Source organism: Mus pahari, chromosome 15 (assembly GCF_900095145.1).
Source record: "Mus pahari chromosome 15, PAHARI_EIJ_v1.1, whole genome shotgun sequence".
Classification (NCBI taxonomy): Eukaryota; Metazoa; Chordata; class Mammalia; order Rodentia; family Muridae; genus Mus; species Mus pahari.
The window spans coordinates 28,352,171-28,363,555 of record NC_034604.1 but is presented as its reverse complement, the minus strand read 5'-3'; the positions used below and the strand labels follow the sequence as shown (position 1 = coordinate 28,363,555).

At 42.8% G+C, this 11,385-nt stretch overlaps 1 protein-coding gene across 2 annotated transcripts in view; it reads right to left on the bottom strand.

The window, feature by feature from the left end:
• Positions 1-11,385, bottom strand: part of Camk4 (calcium/calmodulin dependent protein kinase IV) — a 227,350-nt gene that overhangs the window by 8,736 nt on the left and 207,229 nt on the right. For both annotated transcript variants that reach the window (XM_021214784.2, XM_029547243.1), the window contains exons 9-10: positions 3,899-3,974; positions 728-854 (exon numbers count right to left, since the gene is read on the bottom strand). In XM_021214784.2, coding sequence (XP_021070443.1) covers positions 728-854; positions 3,899-3,974 — 203 coding nt within the window. The remainder of the gene's footprint in view (positions 1-727; positions 855-3,898; positions 3,975-11,385) is intronic.

The window sequence follows — 11,385 nt, the reverse complement described above, 5'->3', positions numbered from 1 at the left end:
ACCATAGGTGGGTGGATTCATTTCTGGATCTTCAATTCTATTCCATTGATCTACTTGTCTGTAGCTGTACCAGTACCATGCAGTTACATAAAGCCTTTTTTATGATTCAAAATCAACTCCATTATTTTGGCACATTGTTTTTTTCTCCAGAGGAATGATGGTTGCTGTTTCAATTATACACGAGCATCCTTCTACTAGAAGAGGGAAAGCTCTCTAGAAGGGATTGCTGGAATATTAATGAGCTTCATTGTGGTCCTGAATGTGCAGCAGTGTAAAGTGAACCCTAAAACATTCTATTAATAGAGTGGATATTATTTATAATTCCAGTGTTGCATAATAGGGCTCATGCTACTGCCAGAAGATTTTAATACATTTTAAAAGTTTCATGGATTCATTCATATTTATTTGAAATACATCTACACTTAGGTGAATATCCCACCTTAAAGCAGAATTCGGTGGGTGTGAATGGTGTTATTTGAAAGGCTCTATGTTTATCAGGTAGCAAAAATTCCTTAACTAATGCTACTCTGATGATCTAGCTAGTGAGGGCTGAAAGCATGTCTGGTTTCTGTTCTGCATAAGGAAGATGCATTAACGTGCTTTTTAATTTAAAATATCTTAAAGTTATAAAGAAATAACAATGTGAAAAGTGGTCTACTTTAAAAATATCCCTTACTATTTCTTAGCTAAATATTGTTTCTCTCATTTTTGCTTTGGTCACACTTACCAAGTCCTTGGCATTTAAAGACACTTCATCCCACCAGGGGGAGATAAAGTAATATTCACAATTCAGAATTCTCCTGAACATGAACTGATCACCTCGCTCATCATAGAATGGTTCAAATCCACAAAGTCTGGAGAAAAAAAAAACAGAACCAAATACTTTTAAATGATCAAGCATGTTTAATCACATTTCTGCAAAAAATTCAAGTCTCTCTATATTCCCTATAGGTAAATCTATTTGTACAGGTGTGTGATTGTTTGGTTATAATTTATGACAGACAGCATAAAAACATCTCCAGAGAGTACGAATAGTAGAATTTCTTATAAAAACTACAAGTACAATAGCAGTAAAAAAGGCACAAAAACACAATTAGAATGGCTAATATTATAGATATTGTGGTTATGATTTTCCAGCAGTTATTTTTCTTGATAGTTAAAAACCATTAAACAGATTGGTTAGGGTTCCAAGTTAATATAAAATGGAACTCCAAAAAAATTAGTAGGTACTTTGATATATTATTCGAGTTTGGATTTCGGACTGAATCAGAATAGAGATAACACTATTAATTCAGTCGCCGCAGGCAGCCGACAGAAGAGCAGGACTCACTTCATCCTTGTAAATGGCCCTTATTTCCAAGATGTCTGGCCACATTCACCTAACTGTCTCCTACAGGGTCATCTCCCGATGGGAGAAGAAGCAGAGTGTGCAAAAAGGAACAGAGACTCAGGGAAAGTGAACGTCAGCTCTGGGGTTACCCAGCTGCCACTGGCTAGAAACAAGTGACCGTTCTGGGTCACCACAGGGGTGGGGTGGGGCGGGCAGCCCTGACAATCAGCAGTCTTTCCAGGCATATATTTACACGTTCCCTTTGAAAATCAAGTGGGAAAGAAAAAAAAAAAAAAGGAAAGTTAAAAGATAGTGTCTTGGATTTAAGCCAGCCAGGTTGCTACAGAGAATTATCAAATGCTTCCTGAAATGGCAGCTTCTAGGAAGGAGCCATTACTCCTTTGTGCTCATGAAATGTTTCCATGGGAGAATCCTGGCCTGTTCCAAACATCCTTGAGCCATCTGGGAGAGGGTGAAACTTTGAAATGGAAAAACCCGGAATCAGTGCACTCTTCCTGCACAAGTCTGCAGGAAGGCTGACCCGTCCGCACAGGAAGGGGTCGGTAGGAGGGGAAAGCACAGAGGGGTGAACAGGGCCCTCCTATCCCCTCTAACCCTAGGGAAGTGAAACCTGCTGCTGGTTAGTCATGGAGGAAGTAGCTAGCTTTCCAGACTTGGTTCAGGAAGGTCCTACATTCCTCATTCTGCAACCCAAAGACAATGACAACTTAAAAGTCACAGTTGTCCAATGGCCTTCCACCACAGCCAGGCCGAGCACTCTTCTTTGATGATGGGCAAACAGTTGATCACATGGAAAAGATGCAGCAGAGAGTGGGAATCACACACACACACACACACACACACACACACACACACACACACACACGGTGTAAAGCTCCTTTGGTAGTACTGCAGTGGTAGTTTAGGAAATTGCTGGGATTACCCAGTGCCTGGGGTGCAAAGGTACAGGTTAGCGCCAAGCCTTTGGGATTAACTGCAGTGTTGAAAGCTGAAGGAGACAGTTTGATGACTTAGGGTGTCGATCTGATCACTACAGTCATGAGATGCCAAACGCTACAGCTCTCCAAGGCAAAAGGTCCAGAATTCCTGGGAGAAAAGGCCTTTGTTTCCAAACTAAAGTCATCTTCAGAAAGAGTGTGGCCTTGGCACAAAACAGGTGGCGGTAAGCAGATGTTTTAAGGACTGAAATGTTAAGGCAGCTGTTGTCTCACAATAAAGGGTGAAAGGAAACAGGTTTTCACGTCAGTAAATTAAGGGAGGGGAAGATGGCTCAGTTGGCTTGCCATACAAGCACAAGGACCTGAGATTGGTGGTGGCCAAAGCCCAAATTTTTAAAAAGCTAGGTAGGGTGGCATGTACTTGTGATCTCAATGTTGGGAAGGCTGAGACAGTGGAGCCTTGGGGTTTCCTTGCTGACCAGTTTAGCCTACATGGTTTCAGTCACAGAAACCCCACCTCCCCCAAAATAACTCAAGTTGTCTTCTGTACTCCACATGTATGCACACACAAGCACACATACACATGCACCCACACAAACACAGGTGCACACATATAAAATAATAGTATTTGACTGGTGAACTTATAAAAAAATTTATAAAAAGCCCAGTGTTTATTGTATAGAAGTGGGAAAGGAATAGGTACCTCATTTGGGCCATCATGCTGAGGTCTAACTGTCGTTCATAACATAGCTTTCCCAGGAAGCATCAGTGGACTAGATCCTAATGCTACCCTTCCCACCATTACTTCTATGCTCTCTTCCTTCCCCTTTGGTTCTGAGCCAACCCATGCTATTAGTCAAATGTCTTGATGTCATAGCCTCACATCACCAGTCCCCAACTAAGTGCACATGAAGGCTTAATAGAGAAGATACCCAAGTCAAGATGGCCAACAGATGTGCCTACTGTGCATTAGCTCTTGGGTGCATTGATACCAAGTTGGGTTTTCTACAGCAATCTTTATGCATGCTCTTCTGTTACCTGCAATTCTGTCAGCACGTTGGCACAAATCTCCTGAAATTCCTTATTTGTTTGTACTAGACAGCAGCTCAGTAATGGAGTTGGAATAGCAGCACGTGACTAACTAGCTCATTTTATTCACAGTACTCAGCCCAAGGCCCTTGAAATCTTAACATACAGGAAAAATAAATCAATTTGTATATGTGCTTGAAATATTCTGGTAAGAAACGTGTGAGTGTGAGATTTCTTATGAAACAAATGACAGGTGTCCTATGGGTTAACAGTCTGTTTAACAGATGCCAATAAGTGGAGAGTATGACAGGTGACTTAGATTTCACACTTATAATCATCGAATATGTCGCATTCAATGTGAGTATGTTACATAGGAAAATCGGATAAAGAAAAGCCCTGGATACATTCTGCCCTCAAGAAAACAGATAACATACGAAGGAATCCCCATTTTTGTGAGTATGCTCTTCTCGCCATGGTTAACGCAAAAAGAGACATCACAAAAAAGTCAAAGGGCAACATTGGTTCTCATGAGAATTAATATCAGAGGCTGTTTGCAGAAAGGTTGCTTTTCGTCACTTACAGGATATAGGTGATTATTCCTACAGACCACATGTCCACCTCAGGTCCATAGGCACAGCCTCGGAGAATCTCAGGTGCTGTAAAGAAGGAAAACAAGGTTAACTCGGAGGACCGTGCCCTGCCCTGGTCACTCACATGTTAATTGTAACCAATGGGAAGAAACAAATTCCCAAGGAAACTTCAGAACTTTCATCCCTGATCTCCCCCATAACTACAGTAAGATCAACAAATTCTCATATCTGTTTCTGTAGGCGAGACCATAGTCTCTGTCGTGGTGTATGAGAGTAAAGCTATGCATTAATATCAAATCAGATACAGAATAATCAAATTCTCCAATAAAATGTATAGAAGTGTATCCTTGCTACAAAAACAAAACAAAACAACAATGATAACAAAAAATCTTACTTCAAAGGGCACTTTATATATACACAGACAAGGAAGAAATGAAAGTTTACACAGTAGGGGGACATCAGGCAAACTTATGCCTTCTAGAGATGGAGAACTACTCGAAGCAGTCTGTGCATGTGTGGAGGTAGGGCAAGGACCCGAGCAGAGGATGGGACGGATATGCCAAACTCCAGCACAAGAAGGCTGCATAGGAGCAGGAAAGGGCTTCGACACACATCTTGGCCTTGCTGGCCATGCATCTGGTATCTGTCCTAAGGAGAGGCTGTCCCCGGTGTTCCTGAGGTCGTGATCTGAGAAAGGAAGCCTTTCCTATGCACAGCGAGGCTTATTCTCTTAGCTTTCTCTCCTGTTGGAATAGGAGGGCCTTCTCAGCCTTGCCATGGTCCTGGAGTGACCGATACACTGATACACGGATATACTGGTACATTCTCAGTACCTGAGAGCAGTGAAAACCGGAAGCTGACTGGGTAGGTGGTTTGCAGAGAGTACCAAGGATGCATCGCTTACCTAACTCACAAATAAGCACTGAGAATCAGTGCACCACCATCTGCAGAGAGATGGGCTTTGGGGTTGATTAGCCCCAAGCATAGACTTCAGTGTTGTCCATGCTGCTGGGCGCCTTAAGGAATGAGTTGATTGACGTATGCTGAGGGACCTTGTGGTATGTCTCAGGACCAGAACACTACACTCCTCTGGATGTGGCCTCTCGAACCAGTGAATTGGACCTACTGTCTTCCCGGCAAGGACACCAGTAGACCATCAACATGAGCTCTGGAAGGAGCCTGTTTGCAATGGGCTACTGGTAAGATTCCACTGGTGGCTTTCAGTGTCACCCCACACTCCAACCAGAACCGTGAAAGGTGGCATGTGCCAATAGGCAAAGCAGCCACTCAGCAAGATGGACCCCTCAAGGAACTCTATCAGGATCCCCAAAAGTTTTCTTGTCTACACTTGAATTATTTCTAGGGGGAAATGTCCTTTTAAGATTTGATAAAGTTAGGAAGAATGCCTGCCCAGTGTTAATGTCTTTCCCTGAAGGGTACACTTTCGTTTTGGGGGGTAATCTGCACCTCACAGAATGAGTCTTTACAACTCCCCCTGGTGAGTGCTTTTGCCAAAAGAACGCAGATCTGGCTCTCCTGGAGTACTGTTGTCACCTGCCTCCTAAGGTCAGTCCAGCATGGAGCAGGAGGCATGGGGTGTTTGGTTTGCAATAGTGAGTGGTATCAGGCCTTGCTCTCTGAGGCCCAGACCTCAGAGAACCTGAGGGAGAACCCCGTCAGTGCTGGCAGAAGCATGAGACTTGGTGGTTTCGTTTGTTTGTCTATTTAAGCTTTCAGATCTAAGTGGATGGGGCTAGCTGATTGCCAAGTATCTTGGAGTTTTAGCCTGTGATTTGGTGAGTGATTAGTGACTGATGCTCAGTAAGAAGAGACAGCAGCCCAGCAGGAAGGATGCTCCACAGAGCCTGCTCCATCTCATTTCCAAGCCCTGCTACTGGTGCACTGCTGAAGGTTCCTGTCAAGGGCCACCTGTTCTTTCCTGTGTGTGCCCTCCCTCCCTCCCTCCCTCCCTCCCTCCCTCCCTCCCTCCCTCCCTCCCTCCCTCCCTCCCTCCTTCCCTCTCCCTCTTAATCTCCCCTCTTGTCACCCAGCCAAGAACCCTGCTGCTTGTTATCTGCTAAAAAGGAAGTCCCCCTTGTAAATCTCTCTAGAGCAGCTGAAAATTTTGCCCAGCACAGCAACATCTGCTCTCCTTCACTTCACTTACAAACACACCCTCTAGTCGCAAAATATTTCTCTGCAATGCATTATCCTTCACTGAGTCAAGTTTGGGGGGTGGGGTCAGAGGTTAACTGAGACAAAGGGAAAATAAGACATTCCTGTCTTCTATAATAAATTTTCCTTAAAATACTTTTTGTAAAGGAACTTACTCTATCTTGAGTCCAATATAAAATTGAGGTTAAAAAAAAGTCCACACCAATTTCCATTTTAAATCAATTAACTATTTTAAATAATAGAAAATTGAAATCAATTAACCATCTCAAATAGTTATTAAATATTTTTAATTACTAGTTAGCATGATGTTGGCTTTCTTTGGAATCAGCTGATATCACTTATAACCAACCTATCTGAACACTGTTAAGAGCTGAAAGCCTTGTCCAAAGGCTTTTCCAGACTAATTTCAGTTCTGACACAGCAGTCCTTCAAGCCTCCCCGGCATCAGGTGGCCTCACAACTAACTCCAGAAATCTATCGCTTCCTTACAGTAAGGAACAATGGAGAAGCAGACAGCTAATTTCTATTTGGTAAAGATATCAAACCAGATGTGGCAACACACACCAGTAACTCCCGCATTAGGAAGTGGTAGGCAGGTGGACCAGAAATTCAAGGTCCCCTTAAATACACTGGAGTTTGAGGACAGCATGGACCACAGGAGCCGAGCTATATCTGAAACAACCCACAAGTCACCAGGATGGCTGTCAGCATGCCTTCTAATGCAGTGAGCCCTTATCTAACCTCAGATGAGCATTTAAGTCAGCACCCATGAAACCCTTCACAGAGCTCCCTGCACACCTATCAGCCCACTATCACAAGAGCTGGGTTTTGGTAAATGTTCCATAAATTTCCTGAATGTCAGACATGGCCTTTAAAAAAAATCAATTTGGACTGAATATAAAAACTACACGAAAGTTCAAACTGTAAGATGTTTCTTCGCTACCTGCTAGATCACCGCGTTCATTTTGTTCAGTTAGATGATAGATAGCATCACTGAAACATCTAGAGACTGAATGGCCACCTAGAAATTTTGATGAATTCAGGCAGAAGCACTATAAGCAGTTCCGGAAATGGCAGGTGGCTTCTTCCTGAGACCACGGGTGCCAGACTGTTCCCCCTTTTCTGAGGCCCTAGGAGAAAGCTACTGACACTTTTCAGTCCTTGACCACATCTTTAGCACTGATTCCAGTAGGTTCCATGCCCCTTTCTTTCTTACTGGATGAAAGCCACAGAGCAGATGGGGTGTGAGACTTCTCAAGCCACTATTAACTCTGTTGAACGCAACAGACCCGAAGTAAACGAACTAGGACGAAAACAATGCATTTCTCCGTCCATTCATTAAATAAGTCATCAACATGGAAGACACTGTTGGGGGTACAGGAGCTACTACAGGAAGCGAGTCTCAACCACATTATAAATCATGGCTGGTCAGAGGTGTAAACATTGATCTAAAGGCAAACCATAAGAAGACATGAAAAATGGTCACTGTGGTCCCTGGAGGAAGATGACTTAGATACGAGATAGCCAGGTCATACGGGTCATAGAGGGAGCAAATGTCAAAGTGAGACGTGCTCTACCTAGAGAAATTAACTAGGCAAATAGGGAGAGGACTGTCCAGGAGGAAGGGCAAAGAGAGCTTCAAGTGGAAGAGGCAACTGCTTGGTAGTCACAGTCCCATGGCAGGAGACAGGAACTGGCACAGGACCGCAGTGGGGGTGAGGTAGGCCAAGCTCCTGCAAGGCCATCAGATCTAGTGATTTTTCTTTGTATTTAAATCTCTCATCTGCTTTCTCATTAGCAAATCAAAACACAAGGTGGTTTAGGGCAATGACTCTGTACATCTTAAAGCCTGAATCTGACTTTCCAGACTCTTGTACACAAGGACATAGCACCACATCTGGCTTTTCATATCGGTTCCGGGGATCAAACTGAAGCACCCGCCACCACACCTGACTTTGTGCATGGATTCTGAGGATCAAACCCAGACGCTTCTGTTTGAATGGCAAAGATGCTCTGTCTGAGCTCTTTCCCATGTTCTTGCTCTGTCTCTAGGGCAGCCTCCGCATCTCTAGACTTTACTTCTAGGGGCTAGAACCTGGAAAAGGGCTGAGGAAAGAGGAGGGAAGACATATGCAGAAATCTCAAAAACTCCTTTCTTCTTCCTCACTCTGGGAAACCAGAGAGAGATGTATTCAAAGCAGCTCAGTGCCTATAGCTGGACAGACTCCAAATTGGCAAATTGAGTGTATATATATATATATATATATATATTTGTGTGTGTGTGTGTGTGTGTGTGTGTGCGTGTCATCTGTGCCTTATGTAGTCCTTCATTTTGCTCTCTATGATAAGAAAAAATCATCACACCTGTGTGAGACAGTGTAGTTTTAAGACTAGAACAGTATTCTGAAGGCTGGCCTGGTGGAGGTGTAGGCTGGACTGGAATGCATTTGAGACTAGGGTGGGGTCAAGGAGGTGCCTCCGGTTAGGACGGGTGGTGTCCGCTATCAGTTCTACACAAGCTACATTGTGAGGTAGTGAAGCTCCGAGAGGAGAGGGTATCTCGAACCTCTGTCCCTTCTTTCCTCTCTCTGGTGCATAAAGAACACAGAAGGGCATTTTCAACACCAGGGACATGTCCTGCATTGGAAAGCATACTTCCTGTTCTCCAGAGCAATTTATTACCTGACCCGTTGGAAACCCGAACTCCAGCTCCTGCCTGGAATATTTCATTTAAGCCGTTCACGAAGCCTTCCTTGACACGTGGGCTGCATGTTTTTTATTTTGTAGAAATTGTGTAGCTGACTGAAGAAATTTATATTTTTAGTTTTTAATAATATTCTAAAGAGAAAATCGGTGTTCTGAGAACAGCTAGTGCTTTCAACAGCAGCAGCAGTAGCAACAACAACAACAACCCCCTCATACAGCTTAGTGACTTTTCTAAGAATCTATTGAGTTCTTCAGTCTTGAGGAAATCAGTTTTCTACAAATCTGAATCATAGTAGGTTTCCTGATGGCTTCAAAGCTATTGAGGCTGCATGCACGAGTGTGTGTGCATGCTTGAAAAGCTGTTTTTCCATTTTCATGGGATAAGATGAAATACCATCAGCAAACCCAGCCCATGTCAACAAGACTATTATATAAGAATCTCTTTTGTATGTACAAATACAAATGGAAATAATAGGCTTCGAACTCAGGCTTTCAAGTACATCAAGTATGGTCCACACTGTTTATCTCTAAGGGATCCATAAAATTTCTCACTAGTGCTTTTCAATAACTCTTTTGAAACTTTTACTTTTTTTATGCATATACTTTCTGTATTAACATCCCCAAATGGAATGTTTTTGTGGGTGTTTGGGGCCCAAACAGTGCAATTTAAACTAGTTTTCTACCCACCTGCCTTCAATCACGTCTTCTTTTTGACCTCTTTTCCCTCCACCATTCCTCCCTCACATATGTAATAATAGAGCTGAATCTGTGAAGAACTGTGAGTTCTCTGGTACAGTCGGTTCTGTTATTCAAGTAATATCTTCAAGTTACATAGAAGTGGAAATAAAAAAAAAAATCCCTGCTGTGGAGATTGCCTTCACGTCAAGACTGTCTCTGAACTCACAAAGCATGAGGCATACTGGGATGCTGCTGAGATTCTCCTCAGACACAATGTTCTCGGCCATCTAGAGCCTAAACATACTTGGTTAACATTGGTCCAAGTACTTCATTGTTAGACCCTCAATTTAGTGTACACAGACAGAATACATAGATGGTTTCCATGACACAGTATGAGACATATTTCTTGGGTGACACCTGAATTAACAGAGTCCATTTTCCCCCTTCCCTGCTTAGATAGCCTTAGATTACGAGAGATGAGTCCGTCAGACACCTCCAAGGCCAGAGAAGCAGACTCTTTGGTTTCTAATAGGCATAGCTGTTAGAATACTATCTTGTATATTGAGTCAAAAATCTGAGTCTTGCAAGACCCATTTCCAATCCCCAATTCTCTTCTCTGGGGTCTAGTCTTCTGTTTGAAGTTCTATACATAAAAATATTCACATTTATTCTATCTGGTGCTAAAAGTGGCATAGGCAGAGGATCAGTTTGGGCTTTCTCGTTTTATGTCTTGGGGGATACCCAACTAGTACATAGATAAGCATTGGAAAAGCCAGAAAAAGCTAAATATGAAGTTCATCCTTCTAAAGTGAGAAAATATTTGGCTGTTCTCTCAGAATGCCAGGGGTGGGGGTCAGGGGAGGATGTAGTTTCCAACCAACCTGGCAACCATTTGCCACCAGCTTGAGCCAGGCTCCAGCAATATTCCCCAGAATGTTTGCCCCAGAATCTCCCTCCCCACAAAACCTTGATCATTGCTTCTAGGCCACAAAACTCATCTGCGTGAGTGACACACTTGTTCTTTACAACAGCTTAGTGCTTTCTATGTTATCTTAGGGACAGACCAAATCCTGACTCCCACAGACACTATATCTCAGTCTTTCTTCCTCAAATGTTGTTGATTTTTTTTGTTTTTGTTTTTGTTTTTGTTTTGAGCATTGTTTCTAAGTCAACAGAACTTGTCTTTATGGGTAAAGTCATATATACTTTGTAAAACACTTCAAAGGAAACATGCCTTAAGCTTTGTTGGACTGATGTGACTGAGTCAATTGCAATTATAAAACTTTTTTCCAAAATTGTGCTGCATGTTTTTAAAATCAATGAACTGATGTCAGATTCTTGAAGGTTTGGCCTAGCACTGGAACCTAAGTTGGGCTGAAATGATTTTCGTTCCTGTCTCTTTGTGGAGCATCTCTCTGCTTTCCAAAAAGTCTAAAGACTCCCCCACATAACAAACAGTCTACGGTCTTATGACTTTAAGTGCTATGCATATCCTCACAACACATGGGACTCCATCATTCCTGATCTTCACGCCCACGTCCTCTTCTCTCAGGCACCACACAGCCATCTCCAGATTCCTAAGCTCCAAATGGCCATCTCACTCAGGACAACTGTTAATGGCATTCATCCAGTGTTAAGTCTTTCCCCCTCACCACTCTCCAACCAGCCAACCTCCTTGTTGACCTGAAAGAGCTATGCTTTAGAGCTCTGGGTGAGCATTACTCGATTTGTTCCAGTTTCACTCTAGGTAGTTATTTTTCGTGAATGAATATACTGCCTTTAAAGAAACGACACTATCTGTTTCTATTTTAGATTATCAAACTTATTTCCTTATGTACAATGTCCCTATATCTGCCGTATTATGAGTATTTACTTTAAAGAAATGTAAACAATTGATTAGCTTTCTCTGCTGATAGGT